This window comes from Bos indicus, chromosome 23, assembly GCF_029378745.1.
Source record: "Bos indicus isolate NIAB-ARS_2022 breed Sahiwal x Tharparkar chromosome 23, NIAB-ARS_B.indTharparkar_mat_pri_1.0, whole genome shotgun sequence".
In the NCBI taxonomy this organism is placed as follows: Eukaryota; Metazoa; Chordata; class Mammalia; order Artiodactyla; family Bovidae; genus Bos; species Bos indicus.
Genome location: NC_091782.1, coordinates 45,362,323 through 45,390,087, shown reverse-complemented (window position 1 = coordinate 45,390,087; position 27,765 = coordinate 45,362,323). Strand labels below are relative to the sequence as shown.

Genomic DNA, 27,765 nt, shown 5'->3' with positions numbered 1-27,765 from the left:
GATTCAATGCAATCCCTATCAAGCTACCAACAGTATTCTTCACAGAGCTAGAACAAATAATTTCACAATTTGTATGGAAATACAAAAAACCTCGAATAGCCAAAGCAATCCTGAGAAAGAAGAATGGAACTGGAGGAATCAACCTACCTGACTTCAGGCTCTACTACAAAGCCACAGTTATCAAGACAGTATGGTACTGGCACAAAGACAGAAATATAGATCAATGGAACAAAATAGAAAGCCCAGAGATAAATCCACACACAAATGGACACCTTATCTTTGACAAAGGAGGCAAGAATATACAATGGATTAAAGACAATCTCTTTAACAAGTGGTGCTGGGAAAACTGGTCAACCACTTGTAAAAGAATGAAACTAGAACACTTTCTAACACCATACACAAAAATAAACTCAAAATGGATTAAAGATCTAAACATAAGACCAGAAACTATAAAACTCCTAGAGGAGAACATAGGCAAAACACTCTCTGACATACATCACAGCAGGATCCTCTATGACCCACCTCCCAGAATATCGGAAATAAAAGCAAAAATAAACAAATGGGACCTAATTAAACTTAAAAGCTTCTGCACATCAAAGGAAACTATCAGCAAGGTGAAAAGACAGCCTTCAGAATGGGAGAAAATAATAGCAAATGAAGCAACTGACAAACAACTAATCTCAAAAATATACAAGCAACTCCTACAGCTCAACTCCAGAAAAATAAATGACCCAATCAAAAAATGGGCCAAAGAACTAAATAGACATTTCTCCAAAGAAGACATACAGAGGGCTAAAAAACACATGAAAAGATGCTCAACATCACTCATTATCAGAGAAAGGCAAATCAAGACCACTATGAGGTACCATTTCACACCAGTCAGAATGGCTGCGATCCAAAAGTCTACAAATAATAAATGTTGGAGAGGATGTGGAGATAAGGGAACCCTCTTACACTGTTGGTGGGAATGCAAACTAGTACAGCCACTATGGAGAACAGTGTGGAGATTCCTTAAAAAACTGGAAATAGAACTGCCTTATGATCCAGCAATCCCATTGCTGGGCATACACACTGAGGAAACCAGAAGGGAAAGAGACACGTGTACCCCAATGTTCATCGCAGCACTGTTTATAATAGCCAGGACATGGAAGCAACCTAGATGTCCATCAGCAGATGAATGGATAAGAAAGCTGTGGTACATATACACAATGGAGTATTACTCAGCCATTAAGAAGAATTCATTTGAATCAGTTCTAATGAGGTGGATGAAACTGGAGCCTATTATACAGAGCGAAGTAAGCCAGAAGGAAAAACACCAATACAGTATACTAACGCATATATATGGAATTTAGAAAGATAATAACAATAACCCTGTGTACGAGACAGCAAAAGAGACACTGATGTATGGAACAGTCTTATGGACTCTGTGGGAGAAGGAGAGGGTGGGAAGATTTGGGAGAATGGCATTGAAACATGTAAAATATCATGTATGAAACGAGATGCCAGTCCAGGTTCAATGCACGATACTGGATGCTTGGGGCTAGTGCACTGGGACGACCCAGAGGGATGGTATGGGGAGGGAGGAGGGAGGAGGGTTCAGGATGGGGAACACATGTATACCTGTGATGGATTCATTTTGATATTTGGCAAAACTAATACAATTATGTAAAGTTTAAAAATAAAATTTAAAAAATAAAAACCTAAAAGTTTATGAGTAAGTTAATACATTTCTGGCTTCCTTCTTATGCACCCTAAATAAATAAATATGTCTGTGAGTATATATATATATGTCAGTCACCCTAAAACCAGAGGGTATCTTAAAGCAAAACAAACAACAACAACAAAATTGTTTGGAATATTGTCACATAGGTAACATCTGGTTATAGGTAGATGTCATTCCTAAATAAACTGAATTAGAACAAAAAATATATTTTTTTAAAAACATCTTTCAAGCCAACTCTCTGGAACACAGCTTTTATATATTGGGTTAGCCACAGAGTTCATCCCAGTTTCACATACCATCTTATGGGAAAACCCAAATGAACTTTTTGACCAACCAGTAGATTGTACTCTTAGAACATTAAGAAAAATTTTATGCAAGACAAGAGGTGAATCTCCATCTGTCCCAAACACACATCTACTCCCTTCCTTTGCCTCTCATTTTTCTTCTTCTGTTTCTCAGGGCTTAACTTCTCACGCTTTTCCTCATCTTTCACCCCAGCTCGTGTACACCAAATTCCTCCCTGTCTGCATTTCTGCACCCCGTCTTGCCTCACTCTTTCCCCAGGGGATGTCTGTTTCCTCCTCAGCATTTAGCACAATGCCTGGCCTGTGGCAGGAGGGGCAGGGCAGAATATGGTTCAACTCCAGGCCTTTGGAGGCAGCCGCCCTAACAGTCGTTTCTCCAGGTATCCTAAGGAGCTAACAGCAGATCTGTTTGTGAGGCTCAGTGGGTGTGACCCCACATTGTTCACGATAGGGTCTCAGTAGGTGTTTGTCAGTCGAATGAATTCATTCACTCTCACCTCTCCCTTGGGAGAAGGCAATGGCACCCCACTCCAGCACTCTTGCCTGGAAAATCCCATGGATGGAGGAGCCTGGTAGGCTGCAGTCCATGGGGTCGATAAGAGTCGGACACGACTGAGCGACTTCACTTTCACCTTTCACTTTCATGCACTGGAGAAGGAAATGGCAACCCACTCCAGTGTTCTTGCCTGGAGAATCCCAGGGACAGGGGAGCCTGGTGGGCTGCCGTCTCTGGGGTCGCACAGAGTCGGACACGACTGAAGCGACTTAGCAGCACAGCAGCACCTCTCCCTGCACTCTCCTTAACTTGATGTGAGCCTGACTTACCAGCATCTTCAATTCTTGTGCCTCACAAGGAAGAGAAGACAGTGACTGGCCAGGTCTCCATCTCAATCCATTGCTTTCTACATCTCACCATTTGTCGTGACTCTGATTTGCACTCTCTTCTGCATTCTTTTCTCTTCACTTCTGTGACCGGATGCTCCCGTTGGGCATGTCTGCACCTGGCTCATCTTTTACTTTTCTTCCCCACCCTGGTGCCCTCTCCAGTCCCATCTCCCTTCGTGACAAGTTCGTAATCCATGGTTAGACCACGCAACCTCCTGCTTTCTCTTTGAGATTTAAACCAGCCGCCTCTGTTACGTGTTATCCCCATGAACGACATTTCCTGCCCTAAACCTCATCATGAAAAGGCACTGTTGCTATTCTGGGTTCTCTTGCTTGTCCAGTTCCTTCCCTCCAGTCTAGTAGTTCTCAAAGTGTGGAACCCTGACCAGCAAAAGCAGCTTTGGCATCACCCAAGAATTTATTAGACACGTGTGTTCTCAGTTCCACGCCAAACCTCATGAGTCAGAGACTCTGGGAGTGAGGCCCTGTCATCTGTGTTTTAACTGCCCGCCAGGAAATTGTGATGCCCATGAAAGTTTGAGAACCACTGCCTTAACCTGTCTGGTCTCCTCCTGCCTTCTCCCTTCCTCCTTTCCACACTTTGCTAATTCTAGTAGGAACTGTCTTAATACCTGAAGATAATTGTACCATTTTGAAAATTACAGTATGTGAAACGTCAAAATGATTTCCAATACTCAATGAGCTTTTGCTCATTCATACTAACAAGAGACTGTGCAATGGAAGATCAGAAAGAGAAATTCAGGAAGCAATTCCACTTACCATTGTATCAAAAAGAGCAAATACCTAAGAAACTGTGATGATCTTGATAGATGAAAGTAGAAATATTCTGTAAGACTCATTTTATTCAGGAGAGTTAAATTCTTCCTGGGAGGGAAAACAGTTTTTTCTAATGATGTTTATTTTAAAAATGCTAGTAATGTGCTGTGGAGAAGGCAGTGGCACCCAACTCCAGTATTCTTGCCTGGAAAATCCCATGGACGGAGGAGCCTGGTAGGCTGCAGTCCATGGGGTCGCACAGAGTCGGACACGACTGAAGCGACTTAGCAGCAGCAGCAGCAGCAGTAATCTGCTGATAACAGAACTGGTAAATAGTAAAAAGACATGGAGAGCCTAAACAGTCTTCAGAGATACAAGCTATTATGTATAAGATGTATAGACAACAGGGTCCTACTGTGTAATAGCACAGGGAACTATATTCAGTATTCTGTGCTAAGCCATAATGGAAAAGAATATGAAAAAGGAATGTGTGTGTATATACACCTGTGTATGTGTATCTATACATACATGTGTGAATATATACATGTGTGTGTATATATACACATACGTGTGTGTATATATATCCACACATATATGTGTATATATGCACATGTGCATGTATATTATATATAATAACTGAATCACTTTACAGTAGAAATTAATACAACCTTGTGAATCAACTATTCATCAATAAATTAGTCTTTAGATGAATCAACCTTGAAGTTACTAAGCATTCGGAATTCCCAGCTAATTCCTCATAGCTTGATGATGAGAACATGGAGTTCATTACGTTCATGCTTCTACCTTTTGTGTGCATTTGAAAACATAAGAATTTTAAAAATAACTGTTACTTTAACAGCAGCATCTTTTTAATCCCATATTATATGAATCCAAATCAGATTTAATTTTTGTCATCATCTATCTTAGTCATAAGTGATATCAATAATGAATCTGTACTTATTGCATGGTTTTAATTTACTTCTACCAGATGTGTGCATATATATGTAGGTAAGTAGGTATGTCGATAGGTAAAACATGGTTATCAATGTTAATATTGAAGAAATGACCAAAAGCCCAGAAATCTGCTGCTGTGTAAATTGACAAACCCTATAGAAAAATGACTTAATGATATCCAGGTCTGTGTCAGTAGACATTAAAATATTAATACACATAAATGTCTTTATCGGACTCTCTTCTAAAGGGGAGAATTCTAATTGCAGAGAAGGTTTTATACCAGAAGGTAATCGGCAGAGATTTCTGTTTTTATAAGAGCATGCTGCTGCTGCTGCTGCTAAGTTTCTTCAGTCGTGTCCGACTCTGTGTGACCCCATAGATGGCAGCCCACCAGGCCCCGCCGTCCCTGGGATTCTCCAGGCAAGAACACTGGAGTGGTTTGCCATTTCCTTCTCCAATGCATGAAAGAGAAAAGTGAAAGTGAAGTCGCTCAGTCGTGTCCGACTCCTAGCGACCCCATGGACTGCAACCCACCAGGCTCCTCCGTCCATGGATTTTCCAGGCAAGAGTACAGCATAAAGCATTCGAAATCCCTTTGTGACCAACCACAGAGAGATAATCATTAAGATGATAACTATGCAAATTATAATGCTTATAAAATTTAAAAAACAAGACGAAATAAAATTTGATACATACAACTACGTATGGAAAAAGAACTTTTCTGTTAGGGTAGAAATATGATTCATGTCATATTTCTCCTTTTTTCTAATTTTGTTTTTTAATGAGATGTGTATTTAGAAGTTGCGGTGGTGGAATTCACCAGATTGTTTCCTCTCCCAAATGACTTGGGCCTTTGTGATTTAGCAAAGGTACTTTTTAACCCGTAGGGAGCTAAATTTTTTGAGAGTTGATGTGTCCCAAGAGGGGTGAGCAATACTGCTTCCCCATAACCACCAAGACCTCTAGCGCTACTGCTGTGGTGTCTTTTCTTCCCCTTAATGTTGCATCTACAGTTGTTAGATGTAAGTAGTCTAAGTAGCTAAAATATGTAGCGATCATTCCATCACATCTTTGCCCCAAAGAAGCAAAATATGACAACAACCCTGAAACCCCTCCTCCTCTGGCTGTTTTAAGCCAGTACTTTTACTATACTGCTGCTGCTGCTGCTGCTAAGTCGCTTCAGTCGTGTCCGACTCTGTGCGACCCCGTAGACGGCAGCCCACCAGGCTCCTCCGTCCCTGGGATTCTCCAGGCAAGAACACTGGAGTGGGTTGCCATTTCCTTCTCCAGTGCATGAAAGTGAAAGGTGAAAATGAAGTCGCTCAGTCGTGTCCGACTCTTAGCGACCCCATGGACTGCAGCCTACCAGGCTCCTCCGTCCATGGGATTTTCCAGGTAAGAGTACTGGAGTGGGGTGCCAGAACATCCAAAATCAGAATGGTTTCCCAGAGATGCAGTAAACCTGACGGCAGTGCCATCATTATTCCGCCACCTGGGAACCCGAAGCAGAGGTGCTTCCCATGTTGTCGGTTTGAACAAGACGAAGTAAAGGACCCGGGACTGTCCGTTACTGGATGGTGCTGCGTTAACGCTCACAACCTCTCGCGGCTCTTCCCATCCTGGGTACTCTCAGTTCAGCTGAGTATTTCCCAGATAGCCTTGGCCTGGCAGTCTGCTCTTCTCTTAGGAATGAGACGTCATAGCCGTATTGTTAATCACGATTATAGTGACTACTGCCTCCATTTGAGACATATAAAAAGGCCACATGAGGGGCTTTCCTGGCCATCTAGGGGCTAAGACTCCGCACTTCCACTGCACGGGGCATGGGTTCCATCCCTGGTTGGGGAACTAACATCGCACATGCTAAGCAGCATGACCAACAGCAAACAAAAGCCCAATTAACAAAAAAAAATTTTAAGGCCAAGTGAAAAGAAAGAAAAAATAAACCCACAGTCTTCAAAAATTAGTGCTTTAAATTATCTGCTTCAAATGACTTTTTGGTGTACATTATATTTTTTTTCTATGTGTATAAAATTTCAGGTCAAATATCATAAGTCCTTGAACCATATGCTACCTAAAGCCTGTCAGTTTATAAATTGCTCTGTTGAGCATGCGTTTCATCAGGCCAGTTCTAAATGAGGAGGAAAGGGGGTAGGTAGAGGAATCTTTTGCTGCTGTATCATCATTGTGTAGAAAATTAAAGCCTTGGGAGGAACACAGCAAAAGGAAAAGCTTATTTATCCATGATTAACCATGGAGGCATTTCACTGTTGTATTTCTTCAAGTAAATCATCTGTCTTCTCGTTGTAAGGCAGGTAATTGCTTTGCTGATTTCTGTGTTTCTGCCCAAACATAACTTAGAGCCTTTCATCTGGATATTTATTCATCTGGCTGGAACAGCTTTCAGTCCTCTTTAAAAATTAATTTGACTTTAATGTCTAGCTATCTAGGACTCCCCTGGGCTAGGAGGAAATCACACCCAGGGAGTTTTGATTTGACAAACGGCCGTTGTGTAGGAGACTTTGATCCTCCACCGTGCTGTTAACTGGCTGCTCCTTGTCTTGCTGAGCTTTGACAAGATCAAAGCGTACACCCTGCCCGGCAGAATCAGTGATGGGCACCAGGAGAATCCTGGCACCTCCCAGTGACTCTGGGCCGCTGCAACCCTGCAGCTGGAGCTCAGAGACCCCTAAACGTGTCTACTTGGAGAGATTGGATGTGGGCAGAGGTGCCGAGAAGACAGGGTGAGTCTTTCCTAGTGCCTTGATGTCCCAGGTCCCCATGCTGTTGAGTGCTTGAAGCCTTTGGCTCCCAGAAGTAGGAATTCCTGACCTCGTTTTCCATCTCTGAGTCCTGCTTAGTGTTTCCAGGTTTTCAAAAATTATGAAGAAAATTTGATTTTCATTTTTGTTTAAAGAACAAATATAAAACATGGTATATTATGATTTTTTAGCACTTTTAAAATGTTAAAACTTTTGTAAATGTTTTTAAATTTTCAATTAAAGTATAGTTGATTAACAATATTGTGTAAGTTTCAGGTATACAGCACAGATAGTCAGTTATACATATATGTGTGTGTGTGTGTGTGTGTGTATATATACACTCTTTTTCAGATTCTTTTCCCTTATAGTTTACTGCAAAAATATAGTTGCCTGTGCTATACTGTAGGTTCTTGTTTGTTATTTACATATTTTATATATAGTAGAATGTATATGTTAATACTAACCTCCTAATGTATTCCTCCCTGCTCCCTTTCTCCTTTGGTAACGATAAGTTTGCATTCTATGTCTGTGAGTCTCTGTTTTATTTAAAAAAAAAAAAGTTCATTCGTATCTTTTTCTTTTTAATTCCACATAAGCAATATCATATGATACTTGTCTTTCCCAGTCTGGCTCACTGAACTAGTGTGATGATTTCTAGGGTTTTTTTCTAGGTTCACGTTGCTGTGTATGGCATTCCCGCATTCTTTTTTATGGCTGAGTAATATTCCATATGGGCTTCCTGGTGGTTCAGACAGTAAAGAATCTGTCTGTAATGCAGATCTGGGTTCGATCCCTGGGTTGGGAAGATCCCCTAGAGAAGGGAATGGATTACCCACTCCAGTATTCTGGCCTGGAAAATTCCATGGACAGAGGAGTCTGGCGGGCTACAGTTCATGGAGTTGCAAAGAGTCAGACATGACTGAGTGACTTTTCAGTTTCACAATATTCCATACATATGTATATACACATACATACATACATACATACACACACACAGCACATCTTTTTTATCCATTCATCTGTCGATGGAGAGAAAACAGGCACACTACTGAAGATCATTGGAAATGGTTTCCCTGGTGGTTAGATGCCTTAAAAGCAAAATAACAAGTGCAGACTTTGTGTCTGGTCTTGATGAAGATTGTTCAAAAGCATCCAGACTCAGGTAGCAGGCTATAAATGTCACTCTTTCCTGCAAGGCAGGCGTATCTAACTCTGCGGTCTCTTTCTCGCTCCAACAGATGGGGAGCTCTCCATATCGAATGAAGATGACTCCCTGGAAAACGGGCAGTCCCTGAGCTCCAGCCAGCTGTCTCTGCCTGCCCTGTCTGAAATGGAGCCAGTCCCAATGCCCAGGGATCCCTGCTCATATGAGGTGCTCCAGCCTGCTGACATCATGGATGGGACAGGTAATGCCCCCTGATAGACATTGAATTGGTCCCCAGCATGTGGTGTGGCGGGCCTTCAGCCTGGATGGACTTGGGCTTCTGTTCTGAAGCCCCCTGAACATAAGGATCTCCTGGAAATGAGGATGGAAGTGACCGATTTAGTATCGGGTTGGTCATGAAAGTTCCTTTGGGTTTTTCCATAAAACGTTACAGAAAACTTGAACAAGGTTTTCGGCCAACCCAGTACATGCTGAGTGTAAAAATATGGAGGAAATATCCATTTATTTTTCTACAATCTTTAAAAACACTTTTAAAACCTAAATCTCTTTAAAGAAGATAGATCTTGTTTTGTAATATAGATGATTTAAAACGTCATCGTTTTGTTTTCTAACATTCGTTCCTGCTAACGCTGAGCCCCATGCTTCTGCAGGATGTCTAAGTCACCTGGTCACAAAGCCCGGGTATGCCTTTGAATCCTCATCCCGATATAACAGTTAACTGTTACATCACTTTAGCAGACTGTACCAGTTTACCGTATAAAATTGATGTATTAATTGTACAACTTAACCGGTTAAGTTGTAGCCTGCTGACAGGTGATTTGTGATGCCATCTGACCATCACTCCCTCTTTGGTCCAGAGTCGCCAATATTCAGTCCCTCAGAAGGACTGCAGAGTGGTCCTCTTTAGCCAGATGGTGGCGCGCTCCCGACAGCCAGTAAGGAGAGGCCCTTGCTATCAGGAGACCAGCCTCTGGGGAGGGACCTCTGGCAATGTCTGGAGTCTGGGGAGGGAGGCCACGTCCTTCCTCTGTCTACACCGTGTGCAAAGTCTGCAACACGGAGCTCAGGCGGGAGGCGGGAGTGATGGCGGTTCAGAGTCGGTGCCCTGCTTCACTTTGGGACCCTGTGAGTCGCTGCTCCATCAATGTCCAGCACTGGTAACACCAGTATCCCTTGAGCCAGGGGAGAACCTGGTTCTCCTGCGGATGATGTGCAAGGCTTTGATGCTGTCAGGAACACTGCTGCCCGGATTAGGGAGGAAGGAGGAGGCAGGGGAGTACTCTTGTACAGGCTTTCTTACTGGAGCAGTGATGGTAGGGGGGAGTATGCATCTGAGTTGCATTTCCCTCCCAAGCTCCCCCCCTCCCAGCTGGAGAGATTGTTCCAACTAAAGCCGTAAATTGAGATTTCTCTCCAGCCTTCCTTGTGACATTGGGATCAGACAGATTTGATTTGTTGTCCTGAGATCTGTCACCCTTGGGAAGTCGTAGAGTCTCCTTCAGTCTTCGGCTAGGTCACCAGTCTGATGGGAGGACCTCTGCTACCACCCAGGACAGCTCTTAACTGGAGCTGGTCTGGGTCCTGCCCCCCCACCCCCAGGGGGAGAGGAAGAGGCAGGCCTGGAGCAATAAGGAATGGGCAGAATCCAAACGAGAAAACCATGCTTCTGGCGAGGGTAGGAGAGAGGAGCAGAGAAAACAAAAAGGATGTTAATCTGGAGCATCCTTCACCTTGTCCAGGTGTATAGGAGCCAATAGGAGCCAGTGCCCCTGAAACTGTAGAGCGCCCCCTGAACACTGATGCGCAGCTTGGACGGCCCCGAACCTGGAGGAGCAGCCGCCCCAGGATATGGGGGTTGCCTGCCCAGTGTCAGCCCCTAGGCCGCCCTCAGACCCGGGAGCAAAGGGCAAACACACCCCAAGGAGGCTCAGAGGGGTTCCTGGTCCTCGCTCCTCTGTGCCTGCCCATCTGTTGCCTGTCGCCGTGGTCCGTGAGTCGGTGTTGGCGCGCCCGCGGAATGCGCGCTGCACGCTCTGCCGCGTCGCTGGCCTGCGCTGCGCCCCCGCGGCTGCCGCCAGCCCCACCCACGCTGCGTGTGTGTAATGTCCTCGTGTGTCATGTGGTTGTCCCCTCAGTGTCCGAAGAGAGTCCCTCTGCCAGTGAGTCTGGAGCCCTCCTGTCCCAAGATCCTTCAGCCAAACCAGTCCTGTTCCTGCCCCCCAAAAAACCTGCTGCTTCCCCCGGAGACCACGAGGACACCCCCGTGAAGCAGCTCTCTCTCCTCAAGCAGCCCCCCGCCCTGCCTCCCAAACCCACTGCCAGGATTGGCAACCACTTACCAGGTGAGTCAGCACGCCTTCTGGGGGCCCGCCGCCCTGCCTTCCCTTCACGGGATCCTTTCTTGCTTTTTACCTGAGAACCTTTGGCGAGGTCGCCCTGTGGGACACTTTGGTGTTTCTGTGTGTGTCTTGGTACACGCCGTTGTGACCTGGGTTTGTGTGTGTGTGTTCCGAGGCATGCAGTATACACCTGCCAGCCACGTGCTCAGGGCCTCCAGTCGTGTGCACCAGTAAGTATGTCCATTGGCATTGATGTGGCTAAGAGTGTTTGCCCGTCTAGGTGGGTTAGATTCACCGTCCAAATCTTCGTGGAGATAGAGGAGCACCTGTTCTCTTCATCATGAGTTTGCTAAAGCATTCAATTTTTTGTCTCTGAATACTTCATCTGAAACCCAGTGTATTTCTTCTTTTAAAATGTATACCTGTGCTGTTCTCTTTGGCGGAGTGGGGGGGAGCAAAGATAGTAATTTGCAAAATATTGTGGAAAATACTTTTAAGAGGAATGTTGTCCTAAAATGACTGCTTTTTAATTGAAGTGTGGTTGATTTATGATACTGTTTTAATCGGGTGTATGGCAAAATGATTCAGTTATATATATATTTTCAGATTATCAACGGGATTAACAGATACAAACCTCTACAGAAAATAGATAAGCTTGATAAGCATCAAGGATTTACTATATAGCCCAGGGGACTGTGTTCAATATTTTGTAATTACCTGAAATGACTTTAAAATTCATTGTTCAATGTTAGGTAACACATGCACCTCCAGTTATTAAATTGGGCATTTAGTGGAATTGCACTTCGCTGTACATTAGCACATGAATCGGGTACCACTTAGTGGTTTAAAGTTGTGGTATAATCGGAGGTTCAAGATTTCAGAGGGATGTTTCTCCAACCTTGATAATAATCCCACATGATACTGACTGATTTCCTTTTTATATGTTTGCTATTTTGATAAATAGTTTCTAATTGATCCCTATATATTTTTGTAAGATGGAAGGAGGGTGCAAGAATATCCATTTATTTTATCATTAAAAAACTGGGGTTCAAGGAAAGAAGTGACTTTTCCAGGGCTGGCGGGAATTCTGCAGTAAAGCCAACATTAGACCCTGTTTCCCGATTCCTAAGTCAATCACTGTTGTTTCCATGGCCGTAGGACGTCTCTCACATAACGCGGAGGCTTATTAGTTATAATTCAAATAGAAGTTTGTGTCAGGCTCCTCTATCAAAATACATACCCATCCAAGTCAGTGTTTGTGGTTCAAAAGAGCAAGTTTCCAATTAAAGAAACCGCTCAACACAGTAGTAACACTTTAGTGTTCCCAAATTTAAATGCAGAGAAAACCACAAAGGAAAAGAGCCTTCTTAAGCCTCCCTGAAAAGATAACCACTGTCTGTCATTGATCTAACAGAAAAAGTGAAATGCTAGTTTACTTTTTCTTTGCCCTCACTTATGTCTTATGAACTGGTCCTCATGTTACTAAAATATTCCACAAAGTGATTTTGTTAGCTACATTGTAGGGGACCCCAATTAAATGAGGGACCCCTTAAGGGGTTTCTATCTTCCTTATTATAAAAAACTCAATATCTCTACAATGTGCATGTATTTTTATAAGCATTTCTGAGTTTTTCCTCACTTATTCCTGGTATGAGAATTGCTCATTCTGATTCTAGAACTAAATTATGTACTTTTAAGGTCTGTGTACATTTTAAGACTGAGAGGCCAAGTTTCCCTTGAGAAAGCTTAAATATTGAAAAAAGTAAACTCCTGTATATAGTACATATTTATTCAGCACACCTAACTGTAGGCAGAATACTGTGCTAGGTATCAAAATATGACAGCTCAGTATATATGTATATGATATATATACAATTATGAATATATCCTCATTAAATTTCCAGAAATAGAATGCCAGAATAACTACCATCAGGTGTAATCCTTGCCGTTTAGCACAGTCTGCTAAAAAGGCTCCTGGAGAGCCTGAAACTTGAGCCCACCCTTAAGGCATGAGGGACTTAAAGAGAATGAGGGAAGGCTCAGAGGTGGCCCTGCTTCAGGCCAGTGACAAGAAGGCGGAGCTGGGATGGAGGGGCCTTCTTGGGCTGTGTTGAGAGAGAGGGTTTACTCCTACCTACCATGTGAGAATTTTGATTTTAGGCAGTGGTGGCCTTTGGAGGATTTTGAGCTGGGGAGTGAGTGATAGGGTGAAAACTAGACTTTAAAATACATTCCTGGGTCATTGTGTAAAATGAACCAGAAGAAGAGGAGGTTGACAGCCGAACCGAGAAGCCAGTGAAGCCACCTCTACGCCTCATTCTCCAGAAGCATTAGTTGAATTAAATCGAACAATTTAAGGCAGGGAGACACTTTGAGAGGCCGCTCCATTTGTTGAAACAGAAGCTAAAATTATCAGCTGATGGCAGTGGGAAGAGACGGAATGGATGAGTAGATAAGACATTTTAAAAGAAGAATTAACAGGGACTTCCCTGGCGGTCCAGTGGTTGAGACTTTGCCTTCCAGGGCGCAGGGTGTGAGTTCAATCCCTGGTCAGGGAACTAAGATCCCACATGCCTCTTGGCCAAAAAACCAAAACATGAAAAACAGAAGTCATATTGTAACAAATTCAGTTAAGACTTTAAACATGGCCCACACCAGAAGACTTTAAAAAAAAATAAAAAGAATTGACAGTATTTTTTTAAAAAACAAACACTGCCCTATAATTTATTTACCTAATTAAGAACTTCAGCCACAAGCCTGGCATTTACAGGACTCTCTCGCTCTGTTAGCCTTGTCTCTTTGGCTCCCCTTGTTCTTTCCCCGAGAGAGTGAATTTTACTCATTATCTGTACATCTCACTTCCATAGAGCTTGGGCCAAATGGATTAAAAAAATATGTGAAAGCTGATGATCTCTGACCATATTGTACCTGGTAGCCACTTAAATACGATGATGACGAGATAGGCACAGATGTGTACAGGGGGCAAGTGTGGTGCTTCCCCTTCGGGATTAAACTTGACTGAACTTGCTTCGTTTTTGTAAGTGAACCATCCGTCACAGTGAATCTGCATCACCACGAAGCAGCCACATTAACCCTGTTCGGTTACTAATTACTCTAGAGACATCTGGGCCGTGTCAGAAGGAATTAATAAACTGAGAATTCTAGCAGAACTCTAAATTGAGACTTAGGAGTTTTAGCGTGTTCTCAGTATGTTGTTCTGTTGACATGTTTAAAAGGAAACAGACAACAGTTTGAAAGACACCATGCGTGATTAATAGGAAGTGACAGTGGTTAATGGTCCGGTGGATGCTGGAGGAAGCATGAACGTGGACTTGGACTGCAGCTGGGTACATGCAGGGAGAGATACGCAGAAAGTCCTCTGCTTTGGCATTTGTTTCCATTCAATCCGGAAAACCATAATTAACTTGGAGATTGTCTCATGCATTTTCTCTGTTCTTCAGCCAGTAGATAGAAGCCCGCTTGCTCTCCCAAACTATCTTTCTTCTTCTCTTGTTGTTATCCTCATCCAGCTTATCTCCAACATCAGTATGCATGCAGCGGATGTAATATAGGATCAGGAATTGCTGGGCATTAACTTCCTTTCCTTTCTGGAAGGACACAGTGCCCAGCAGAGCTCGTTGCGTAACCAATATGATCTGAGATGAATAATTTTCCAAATGTATCCTTCTTAGAAGGATGGCTGACCCCAGAAAAAAAGAGGGGTAGAAGCAAAAAATATTGTCTCCTACTTTTCTTTGTCAGTCACCTCTCCAGCCATCCTGGCTCCAGAAATCAAATGTTAAACATTGCCTGAATAATCTATTCCTTCTGCATAAGGTACCTGTGATTAGGTACCCTACAGGAGCCATTGCAATGAAGGATAATCAATTTATGTGCTAGCTGAGCTTCACAGTCTGACAATCACACTTAGGTAATAATGGCAGGTGCCATTTTTGGGAAAATTTACAATACTAGCATCTTTATTCTTTCTTTTTCATAGGAGGAAAATGAAATTCAGAGAAGTTAAATAACTTAGTCATGGTGACATAGCTAGATGGACTCTATCTGTTTCGTTTTATTCCAGAGTCCTCACTTGTCACCGTTAGTTTACGCTATCTCCACTAAGATACCTGTTCTTAACATTTGTGACAATGAAGTCATTAGTCTTCTTCAGGTTTTGTTTGTTTTGGTTGGCTTGTTTGGCTTCCTTGCTTTTTAATCTATTTAACAAATTATAAAATCTGCTTTTTTTGTATAACTCAAAGACAAAAAAATTCAGCCCTTTGAAAATAACTTTTAAAAGGCAGTTGACTATAAAGAGAAAAAGTAGTCGAGTTGGTTTCAAAGCACGGGCTAGAACGAGACAGTCTGAGGATCAAGAATGGGGCCGATCGCGTGGGAAGCACTGGACCACCGTTGGAAACACAATTCAGCAAAGAAAGGGAACTCCTCCTGAGCCTCAAAAACAAGTCCTTCTGCTAATGTGACTTTGTAGCACTGTCTTTAGAGCCTGGAATACAGAGAAACTTAACTGTATCACCAGAACTGGTTGATTGCTAGTTTCAATGTTACGAAGTATTTGTAGCTGCAGATTTCTCTGCCAGACAGCGTCCAGGCCCTGTGGTATTTTTTCAGCCCCAGCAGGTGTCTAATGAGAATCCTCTATCCAGGGCTTGTCAAGGTAGAACCAGTGTTTCTATTTAGAGCCTGCCTTTCTAGTTTTGAGGAGAGTGTCCACCGTGGGTTTTCTATAATCACATTCTGATCCGTCAGTTCACCGTGTGTCTCTGTCGCTGTCTGACCCTCTGGCCCCATTTCTCCCCCAGAATATACCGTCCCACCCTCCTTGTTCTCTTTCAGCTTCCTCTCCAACTCTCCCAAATCACCCAGCTCCTTTCATCTCTGTCCCTGCCTTCCTTCCTGGCTTTGTATTCAGAAAGTGCAAGAAAATGGATGATTAGAGCATCGGGACCCTGGACCTCAACTGTGCTTTTAAACAGAAAAAAATGGATAGTAACTCAGAAGCCTCCTAAAGAAGTTTAGGGTTCACAGTCTCTGGATAACTGATACTTTGAAGAAATGGGAAATTTACCTGAGTTTAATCTTTATACCCATTTCTCCCTAGTATTCTGGTCCTGGTTGTCTTTTCTCAAAATACAGAAATTCTTTTCTTAGTGAATCTAAGGACTGTCTATTGATAAAACATGTTTAAAAGGATGCTTTCTGCTCTGACCTCTGTGATCAAGGCAAAGATTGCAGCAGAGTACCTTTCGTTTTTTGGTAGTGCTGTTAGGGTGCAGATTTAATTCACTTGGCACTTTTCTTTTTGTGGTGAAAACATATAAAATTTACCACCTTAACCATTTTAAAATGTACAGTCAGTAATGTTATGTATAATCACATTGCACAGTGGATTTCCAGGACTTCTTCATCTTGCGAAATTGAAATTCTGCCTATTAAACAGTGTCCCCTTTATCTCTCCTTAACCCTGGTAACCACCTTTTTACTCTTTGTTTCTATGAATTTCACTACGGTTAGTTGCTCAGTTGTGTCCAATACTTTGCAACCCCATGGACTATAGCCTGCTAGGCGCTTCTGTCCATGGGATTCTCCAGGCAAGAATACTGGAATGGGTTGCCATCTCCTTCTCCAGGGGATCTTCCTCACCCAGGGATCGAACCCGGGTCGCCTGCCTTGCAGGCAAATTCTTTACCATCTGAGCTACCAGGGAAGCCCAATTTGTCTTTCTGTGGCTGGCTTTTTTCATTTAGCGTGTTATCCTCAGGGTTCATCCACGTTGTAGCTCGCGTGGATTTCTGTCTTTTGTTATGTCTGAATGGTGCTTATACTTTGTGTGTTTTTTGCACTATGAGCAAAGTACTCTTCCAACCCTGACACAGTTTACAAAAAGTGTTCTCTTATCAGCTCTCAGAGTTGTAGATGGTTGTAAGCTACAGAAAATGTTTAATCCGAAGATGTATAAACATGGTTCTAAAGAAATTCAAATAGTAAGAGATCAAATCCTTTTGAAAGACTCAGGAAAAGCATGGTAGAAAAGGATGTATTTAAGACAGGCCTTAGAGATGAATAAGACAAGTAGGGATCGGAGGGGAGGTTGCCAGGAAGTAGGAAGCAGGGTTCAGAGAGGCTCGTGCATACGAGGCATAGGGTGTTCACGACATGGCAAATGGCTCAGCTTGTCAGGAAAGTGCGATTCTGCTAGGGAAATCAAGAAAGATCAGGCCAGCAGTGGGTTGAAAGGAAACTGGAGAACCTTGAAAGCTGTGGTGAGGGATGCAACTTTTTGGAGGAAGAAGTGGACATCTTTTGAGGACCGTTAGCTGCAATTGCTTGATTTCATCCAAGCCTGTCTCCTTGACGTTGCTTGGATAAAATGGATGCTGCTGTTGGGTGGATTTCCAACTGGATGGATGAATGTGACTGAGGCTATCCAGTGTCTCCCTGAAAATGAAGAGGACACAGAGTTGCTGCCCTTGCATCTTCCTCTTGGACATTGTTCAAATGTCCCAGCGGCAGGTTTCCCTTCAGAGTGGGGATTTGGTCTGCTGTGTTCCCTGAGGGTCCTTGGCCACTGCCCCTCAGCAGCAGGACAGGAGGCTGTGAGAGGCACAGCACCCCATTGCAGAGGTGTTGAAGGAGGAGCTCGATGATCATTTGCCCAAGAGTTCATAGCAGGTTATTTTCTTCTTTAGGAGAATCTGTGCACATTGTTCTCCATCTCTGTGTGCTGCTGAAAATGAAATCTAATTCTCATGTGTTCTGTAGTATTTAAAGGAAATGTGAAAAAAAAATAAAGGAAATGTGATAACATAGGTAGAAAAGCCACCCCTTTTGAGAGCAGCAGTTAAACATCAGAGTCATCCATCGGGCAAACCTGCGGTACAGCCTTAGGTGTCAGCAAGTACACTGGGAATCGCATGGGGGAGTGGGGATGCTCTGCAGATGGTTGGACCAGCCACCGCCATCACTATAAATGCAAGAAACCTGAGCATGTCCTTAAACGGTGAATAAATATTGTACGTCAGATGGATGGAGAGTTAGAGATGAACTGTGGCCATCCCCATCTCTCCTTCTTAAAACATGGATCTAGCTTGAACTTCTTAGTTCAACCATGAATATACTACCTCTTTTTTTTCATGTTCCAAGCAGTGTTTATTTTTTCTTTATTAAAAATTTTTCTATACTGGAAACTTCCAAACATATACATGGGTAAAGAGATTATTATGGTTAACCTCTGTGTACCCCTTGGTTAGACCAGTCTTATTTCACTTTTAACCCTCTGACAGTCTTCTCCCATGGGATTATTTTGAATCAAACCCCAGATATCTTATCTTCCATCCACAAATACATATTTTTACTGGGAGTATAATTGATTCACAGTGTTATGTTGGTTTCTGATGTGTAGTCTGTAGTCAGTTGTTCAGTCATGTCCAACTCTTTGAGATCCCATGGACTGTGGTCCACCAGGCTCCTCTGTACATGGGATTTCCCAGACAAGAATACTGGAGTGGGTTGCTATTCCTTTCTCCAGGGGATCTTCCTGCCCCAAGGATCGAACCTGTATCTCCTGCATTGCAAGCGGATTCTTTACCATCTGAGCTGTCAGGGAATGGGGTTACTTTCTGCTGTACTACCTCTTAATAGGGAGATAGTCTATGCAGTTTTTTGTTGTCTGTGATCTAAATTTACTGCCTTTGAACCTCACAGAGAGAACCCCTGGTTCCAGGGTTCTGAAACCAGACCAGCATGTGTGTGTTTGTTTCCAGGACTTTGCAATTTTGATTTGACTCCCTCCTAGCCTTTGCCTGGATGGTCACAAACAGCAGTCCTCCCTGGCGGGCACATCCAATGCAGGCTCCTTTCTGCTGTCCACCTCCGGACCCGCTCACCTTCCTTTACACCTGTCATGTGGAAAGCTTGGGTTCAACCACCCAGATAGCAATTTCCTGGCCCTCTCGTTGCCTGGTCTCCCTGGGAGCAATAGCACAAGTCAACATTGGTGCAAAAATAAACCAGAGGATATGTTTTTATCCATAACTTAAAAATCATTTCTAACAAAATACTGATCTTAGGAATAAATGTGTGTTCTCATGATTATAGAAACATCTGCAGTTCTGACTCTTTGAGAGCACTTTCCTGACGTGTAATTTGACTTTTACAAGATCGAATATAGTTGCAGGAGAGCTGACATGCCCAAGTGACGCAGGTGGCTGGTGAACAGCCCCTCCACTGCCCAGTGTCGCCAGCATCTCAGCGAGGCCACCTGGGGAGATGACAGGAAGGATCCACTTAAAAACAAAATTGTATCTTTGCAAAGTGGCTCTGAAACAAAGGCAGGGTCTGGGGTGCCTATGTGATAATGGCCCTTCTTTTAGGATTTTGGCAGGTTCTGGACTTGGTGCTCACCACGTGAAGTGTCCACTGTGGTGTCCATCTGCTAGGCTGGTTCAGGAGACCTACACAGGCTGATGGCATTTAAACCTTATCACTTGTTACTCTTCTGTCCCTCTCACCATGAGGGGTCAGTCAACACATTTTTGCCTTTCCAGGCATTTGACCAAAAAAGGGCCAGACTACCTTACAATCCCTAAGGTGGCCCAAAGGGATTAGTGGAGCCCTTCTAGCAGCCCAGGGAATCTGATTCAGGAGTTGGTGATGTTGTCCAGTTGCTCAGTCATGTGTGACCATTTGCAACCCCATGGACTGCAGCACGCCAGGCCTCCCTGTCCCTCTCTATCTCCCGTTGTTTGCTCAAACTCATGTTCGTTGAGTCGTTAACTATGTCATGAACCATCTCATCCTCTGTCGCCCCCTTCTCCTTCTCTCCTCAATCTTTCCCAGCATCAGGGTCTTTTCCAGTGAGTCAGTTCTTCACATCAGGTGGCCAAAGTATTGGAGCTTCAGCCTCAGTCCTTCCAATGAATATTCAGGACTGATTTCCTTTAGGATTGACTGGTTGGATCTCCTTGCAGTCCAAGGGACTCTCAAGAGTCTTCTCCAGCACCACAGTAAATGAAAGCATCAATTCTTTGGTGCTCTGCCTTTTGGTTTGTGATACTGGACTCTGAACACTTCTTATAAACTTAAATATGCTTCTTATAAACTCTTCATGTTTTTGAATGGATGCCTATATTCACGAAAGGAGATCAGAGATTCTGACTCACTGGAACCAGGTGGCAAATGACTGAGAAATTCTTACATCACTTTTGTTCATTAGGATGCTAAGTGCTACTATCATTGATGACACTGTCTGATACAGAAACAGTTACAAATGCCTCTGTAGGTGCTACAGCTGGTGCAAACTGAAAAGGTGAGGAGAGAGGCTCAGGGTGTATCCATTTAGCCCAGAACTAGCCCAGACTAGTTCTGTGTATAGACTGCAGTGCTCTGACGCCAGGATCCACTACAGAAGTCATCTGGGGTTTTCATTTTCTTGTCTGAAGTCATAAGCCAGAGCTGTGTCACGTTTGGAAATACAGTCCTCTTGGGTTTTATAGCTCTGTGACATAGCTGGGGTTTATTTTCCTTGTTCTCTGGAACTGGTTTTTGCTCTTTGCACTCCATCAGCGGAGACAGATTTATGAATATACTGCATCTCGATCAGTCTGGCTGCAGAAGACCCATCCATTTCTAAGTCAGCAAGCAGAGAGCTTTGCCTGTACCCCATTTATTGTTACCAATGCAGGAGGTCTTATGTAGCCTCCCATCACCCATGAATATCATGCATCAGAGAGATGCAAAGTGTCGTGTTCAGGGAGATGCTGTCGAGATAAAGGAGGCATTTTTAACCCCTGGATTTTTAGATATAAAAGTGCCTGGGTCCCAAGAAGCATAGATATATTTCTTAGCCAGTTAATAGCAGAGCACTTCCCTGGTGGCTCAGATGGTAAAGAATCTGCCTGCAGTGCAGGAGACCAGGGTTCGATCCCTGGGTCTGGAAGATCCCCTGGAGGGGAGGGCATGGCAACCCACTCCAGTATTCTTGCCTGGAGAATCCCATGGACAGTGGAACCTGGCGGGCTACAGTCTATGGGGTCGAAAAGAGTCAGACATGACTGAGCAACTACCCACACACACACACACACACAGTTAATAGCAGAGCATCCAGGTTTTCTAACGCCTGGTTCTGCATCCTCCCCACGGGGTCTCAGTACTAATGCAGGGCTGCGCACGTTGGAATAGCACACTGGAAGCTGGAGGACCTTGCCATTTCCCTCCCCAAAGGGCCATGTTACAGACTTGGAAAACTTGTGGGATGGTGCCTTGGAAACCTCTGTGCTCTGCTGCCTGATTCACCATCACCAGGTTTTTTCACCCACTTACGTACAGTGGGTGTCCGGGAAGTCACTTATAATGGTGATGGACAGGGAAGCCTGGTGTGCTGCAGTCCATGGAGTCTCAGACACGACTGAGCGACTGAACTGAACTGAACTACTTATAATGAAACACCATGCACTCTGTTGCTTTCTCAGCTTCTATCTTCTGCCTCCCAGGCTGGGAAGGATCAGGCCAGGTGGACTCTCACAGGGGCGGCCAGGGTCCTATCCTTTCATGATAGGACTCAGATATATGTCATGCTTTGCAGTTTATAAAGCAATGTCCACATTATCTTGTCTGACCCTCACAACAACCCATAGGAGAAGCCTAGTATATATTTTTTTCAGGATGAATTAAGATAACATGTGTTACCTATAATGGCAACCCACTCCAGTATCCTTGCCTGGAAAATTCCATGGACAGAGGAGCCTGGTGGGCTACAGTCCATGCGGTTGCAGAGTCGGACATGACTAAGCAAGCAAGTAGATATTACCTATCAAGGGCTATACTGGGTATATTTTATACTCAAGCCCTCTGCTAACTTGTTTGGGGGTTTTTTAAAATTCTTAAAAAGTGTCCTTTGGAGGAATTGATTATGCAGAGCTGCCCTTTCCTCTGGGATGACTCAACCCTCTCATCCCCTCACGTGGAGATGGTATAGACGTGAATCTATTTACTTCTCATAATGGACCTAGAGGGTGGACAGTACTCCCTTTCTATGGGTGGGAAAACTGAGGCTCAGGGGATGTCTTAGCAGAGCAGCAGGGCTTCTTGGTCACGCTCTGTGACCTTGAATCCTAAAAAGCATGGGATGATTGTCCCCAGCTGCGGGAATTAAGGTTGGCAGCATTACAGTCACCTCTGGAGGGACACGCTCTTAGTGGACTTGAACCTCAGCCTGGCTTCTAATCCCATGCCTATTAGAAAGTGCCAGCCAAGAGGCTATTTTCCCATTACAGTGCCAAAATTGTCGGCATTGCACATATCCTGAAAAAAGGTCTCTTTTAAGATCCTTGGGTTTCCATACCCAGAAGAGCATGTCCTCCCTTCCCACTGGTGAGCCTCAGTCTGACAGCGGGGTGGCACATGCCCCCCCACCTGGGTCCCAGCGCACTTTGAGCAGGAAGTGAGAGCCGGCGGTTGAGTGCCACTCACACAGGGCGCTGAGTGCCACTCACCTGCCGGTTCTTCAGTTGATGCACTTCATCTCAGGGCCCCATCCCGAGGGCCACGGGCCCAGGGGGGCACCCGTGGTGTTCCAGGTTTGTCCTGATGCCCCTGAACTCACGTCTGCCTCTTGCCTTCCTTCCGCTGCAGATCCTGGTGCCCCCGTGAAATTGCCTTGCTTGCCAGTGAAGCTGTCGCCTCCGCTACCTCCAAAGAAAGTCATGATCTGTATGCCTGTGGGGGGGCCAGAGCTCTCCCTGGCATCCTACGCTGCCCAGAAGAGTGGCCCGCAGGGTGGGGCCCAGCACCACCACACCGTCCTGCCCTCCCAGATCCAGCATCAGCTGCAGTATGGCAGCCTGGGCCAGCACCTCCCCTCCACCACCGGCTCCCTGCCCCTGCACCCCTCGGGCTGCAGGATGATCGAGGAGTTGAACAAAACGCTGGCCATGACCATGCAGAGGCTGGAAAGGTGAGGGAGGGCAGGGGGGAGGGCGGGAGGGGGAGGGCTTGTCTGGGGTGGCCGAGTGGGATTGGGGCATCTGACCACAGCCAAGGGGTAGGAAGACCAGCTCAAGGGCTGGCACTCCTGCCAGCATAGGGCAGGAGATCAGGGGGAGGGTGGCTTGAAAGTGAAATCAGATCAACATCTGAATGTCAAAAGAAGTTTGGAGGAAAAAACCATCTTGCCAGTTGCCAGACTAGAACAATCACATTTATCAAGAGGTATAGTATGTGTGTGTGTGGGGAGGGGGGGGTGAGTGGATAGGTGAATAGATGCATGGATGGATGGATAGTGCATATTGTGCTTCTGTAGGCATTAACATTTTTTGGAAATGTATGCACATCATTATTAGTGTGGTAACCCCAAGGGCAGGGAGATGGGAGAAAATCTTTTACTTTTATATTTCATCTCTTTCTGTACCGCTTAATTTTTGATTTTGTGTATATTACTTTTATGATATGAAAAGCAATGCGGATATAGAATAAGAAAAGATGATCACAGCTAGAGCAGTGCTAGAAATGCAAAGAAAGGGGAAGAGCTACACCTTGTTCTCACTGATAGAGGAAGCAGCAGATGAAGTCTGATTATACGAGCCTGAGCCTTGAATAAGTACCTGCAACCTCGCGGAAGTCTTCTCTTTCATCAGATTCTGCCTCCAGGGGGAATCCAAGGACAGGCCTGTAGAAGTGACCCTAACCCTCCACCACCCAGGGAGAGCTCTCCTGCTGGATCTGAATTGCTTGTGTGTGTGCGAGAAGGCAATGGCACCCCACTCCAGTATTCTTGCCTGGAAAATCCCATGGACGGAGGAGCCTGGTAGGCTGCAGTCCATGGGGTCGCTAAGGGTCGGACACGACTGAGCGACTTCACTTTCACTGTTCACTTTCATGCATTGGAGAAGGAAATGGCAACCCACTCCAGTGTTCTTGCCTGGAGAATCCCAGGGACAGGGGAGCCTGGTAGGCTGCCGTCTATGGGGTCGCCCAGAGTCGGACATGACTGAAGCGACTTAGCAGCAGCTGCAATGTGTTCAAATACCACCTCGCTTGTGCCCAAGAGGTGGCTGTTTCCCAGTGTGGTTCCAAGGCGTGTTGCCTGACTTTGTTCTGTGGCGTGACCAGAAGAAAGTGTTGCGTTCTCGCGTGAGGCTGTGTCTGGGCTGGGGCCCCGAGTGCCTGCCCCAGGCTAGTCACCTAGTCCTGCAGACAGGCTGCAACTGAGCCTCAGCCTTGAGAGCCCGGCCAATCGCCAGGCAGGAGCTGGGGGCGAGATGGACACAGTCGGGAGCTTTCTGTTGTAGTTGCCCTGGTACCTTGGACGGTGAAGAGTCTGCCTGCAGTGCAGGAGAGCCCCGTTCAGTCCCTGGGTCAGGAAGATCCCCAGGGGACGGGACTGGCAACCCACTCCGGTATTCTTGCCTGGAGAATTCCCTGGACAGAGGAGCCTGGGGAGCCACAGTCCATGGGTCACAACTGAGCAACTTCCACTCCTCAGTTTTTCCTGCCTCTCAGTGGCTTTTTCCCTCCCTCTGTCTCAGCCAAATAGTCTATATTTGGGATATTGACTCCCAGGGAAGTGGTTATCACTGAGAATTCTGACTTGATTGGTTCACATTAATATCACCCCTCACAGGGGAAAAAAAATTATATTTGGCCCATTGCCAGCATTTCAACTACTGTTCTTTTTTTTTTTTTTTAATGAATGTGTCTCATGTTTTTAAAGTATTTACTTATTTATTTGGCTACACTGGGTCTTAGTTGCAGCCTGCAGGATCTTTAGTTGTGACAAGTGGAATCTACCTCCCTGACCAAAGATCGAACCTGGGCCCCCTGCATTGGAAGTGTGGAGTCTTATCCACTGGACCACCGGGGAAGTCCCTCAACTTCTGCTATTATTGTTAATGAGGACAATAATAATGTAAAATTCGGATGGCATTTTTTAGTCATTTATTTTACATACTTTATTATCATATTAACCCTCACACCACTTAGGGGAGACTTACATCAGCAAAGAACCTAGGGAAGACTGGGTTCCAGCTACTCAAAAGAGTAGTCCACAAACTCGCTGCCCATCTGCAGAAATTGTACAGAAATTGAGACCAAACTTGTAGATAGTTTCATAGCAGTTTGGCAACTGCTCTCGTAAAGAAGACTAGTGATCCAGTGGTTGAGACTTCGCATGCAGGGGGTACAGGTTCGATTCCTGGTCAGGGAGTTAAGATCCCACATGCCTTGGGCTCAAAAACTGAAACATATAAAACAGAACCACTATTGTAACAGATTCAGTAAAGACTTTTAAAATGCCCCACATCAAAAAATTAAAAAAAAAAAAAAACAGACCACTGGCAGGGAATGCAATTTCCTCATATCTCCTGTAACCCCGAGAACATTTTTGCATCTCTTCCGGAAAAATCTGACCACCTGAAAAAGATGCTCACCCAGCATACTAGTAGGATGTCGCTAGGTACATTTCCACTTAAAGCATGCCATTTAAAAAGTCTCCATTAGAAGTACTAACCAATAAGTTACGAGATATTCCTGATTTCCCTGTGTCTTCGTAGAATATTTCAGTCACATGTAGCCCAATGAATAGGTCTGTTGGACCTACACCAGATCAAGTTCTTTATTGAAATGAATCAGAGAGCAAGTGGGGAAGGAGGGAGATATTGGGGTTTTGCAGGTGGATGAGATCAGAAGAAGGAGGTATTTCAGCATAACTCACCCCATTGTCCAGAAGGTCTGATTACTGCAGATTTCTTTCTTCTTCTTATAATTCCCTTGTCCCAGTCTTATTTCTCATCTTCCTTTCCTATGAGAGACACTTAAATCTTTGAAGATAGATAATATTCCCTTTATCCAGTGGTTTGTCCCTTTCAGGCTAAAAATTTCATCAATCATGTATTGAGATGGTTTCTAGACCCTTTTCTATCTTATTCTCTGCAAATTACTCCAAATCTGTTTTGATGTGAATGAAGATTCTTAACCATTACCCTAATCTATGCCTGATGACACTAAAGTCATTTTAGTTAGTTACAGTGCTTGGTGGTTGTTCAGTCACTAAGTCACATCCAACTCTTTGTGACCCCACGGACTGAGCATGCCAGGCTTCCTCGTTCTCCACTATCTCCCAGAGTTTGCCCAAACTCATATCCATTGAGTCAGTGATGGTATCTGATCATCTCACCCTCCGTCACCTCTTTCTCCTCCTGCCCTCAGCCTTTTCTACGGTCTTTTCCACTGAGCCGCTCATTGGCATCAGGTAGCCAAAGTATTGGAGCTTCAGCTTTGGCATCCGTCCTTCCAATGAATATTTAGGGCTGATTTGCTTTAGGATTGACTAGTTTGATCTCCTTTCAGTCTAAGGGACTCTCAAGAGTCTTGTTCAACACCACAGTTCAAAAGTATCCATTCTTTAGCACTCAGCTTTCTTTATGGTCCAGCTCTCACATCCATACATGACTACTGGAAAAACCAGAGCTTTGACTAGATGGATCTTTGTAAGCAAAGTGATGTGGTGCTGGCTCACTAGATTTAGGGGAGGGAACTGGAGACCATCTTCTGTGTTTATCAAAGTCACTGGGCGGCTTGGCCAGGCTGGAGGTGGTCCCTGCATCACGGCTAAGTACATGGACTCCATAATCTAAATGCCAGGGTTTCAGTCTCAGAGATCACACTTCCTTTTGCCGTTGATTCCTCATCTTTAGAACAGGGTTAATAATAACACCACCAACCTCAATAGGGTTGTTCGTGAGGAACAAATGACGATCAGTCCACATCAGTCGTCTTATTACACAGCATACAGCAAATGTCTGTAAATAAATGATGGTGAAAGTTAAGCAAAATCCTACCACACACAAAATTGACCTTGAGTGCCCCTAGAAGGCATATTGCAAATTGATCCAATCTTGTTGGAAATTTTGGGTTGGTTTTCCAGTGCTAGATCATCTTCATTTATTTTCTCTTCACCAATGAGTCAGATCGTTTTTGACGGTGACTCCACAGGGTGGCCCAGGGCCTCCTTCCACAGCAGCGTGGCTGCCTCCCAGGTCCACCCCTTCTGTCCTAGTCCTCTTTCTTCGACAGTGACTGAGGCGGGAGCCTGGCCCAGAGCCTCGCTGTCAGCTGCTTTTCCTGCCCACAAGGAAAGAGCTTGAGCCCATCCCAGAGGAGCTGGGGGGGGATGGAGGTGTATGTGGTATGAGAGGCCCCACTCCCACTGCTGCTGCCCACCAGTGTTCCCCCCTGCCCTGGTGGGGATGGCGAGGTGCTGCTGGGGCACGTGGCGTGCCTGCCCAGTGAGTCAGGGACGGCAGACCGTCACTACGCCCGGCTCTGCTCTCTTTCCCTCCCTCCTCCACCTCCAGTGTTCCTGGAGCTCCTTACCCTCAGAATCTTCAGAGCTTGCCGCCCTGCTGGTGGTACAGCCCTGCACGAAACATAAAGGATGCTGCCCTCAGAGCGGCATGGAGTCTGCTGGGAGCACACACTGGCCGGCCAGTACCTGCAAGGGTGCAGAAGCTGGGGGCGTCCGGGGGAGCAGGCAGGGGGTCGGCAGGTGGGCTTCTCTGGAGAGCTGCATTTAAACTGAAATCTAAGGGACTGAAAGAACCGGGAGAAGAGGGGAAAAGAATGAGAGAATGAATATTCTAGGCAGATTAAAGGAAGGAGTGATACTCCAAGCTGGGCGATGAGATTTTTAATAAGAAAAGGCAGGAAGTTGATAGTTATTCGGCAGGTTCTTAGAGGACCAGTCATCGAGAATGAGGGAAATGACAGAAGATTGTCATCTGATAAGGAGAGCCTAGGAACCTTTGCAGAGAATACAGGAGATCTTTTTAAAAGATCA

The 27,765-nt window shown here is 44.8% G+C and overlaps 1 protein-coding gene across 8 annotated transcripts in view; it reads left to right on the top strand.

Annotated features, from left to right (window-relative positions):
• PHACTR1 (phosphatase and actin regulator 1) overlaps positions 1-27,765 on the top strand; it is a 521,847-nt gene that overhangs the window by 441,052 nt on the left and 53,030 nt on the right. For 6 of the 8 annotated variants that reach the window (XM_070778378.1, XM_019986131.2, XM_070778381.1 and 3 more), the window contains 3 exons: positions 8,645-8,812; positions 10,707-10,913; positions 22,566-22,887. In XM_070778378.1, coding sequence (XP_070634479.1) covers positions 8,645-8,812; positions 10,707-10,913; positions 22,566-22,887 — 697 coding nt within the window. The remainder of the gene's footprint in view (positions 1-8,644; positions 8,813-10,706; positions 10,914-22,565; positions 22,888-27,765) is intronic. The other 2 variants (XM_070778380.1, XM_070778379.1) reach the window with 1 other exon arrangement.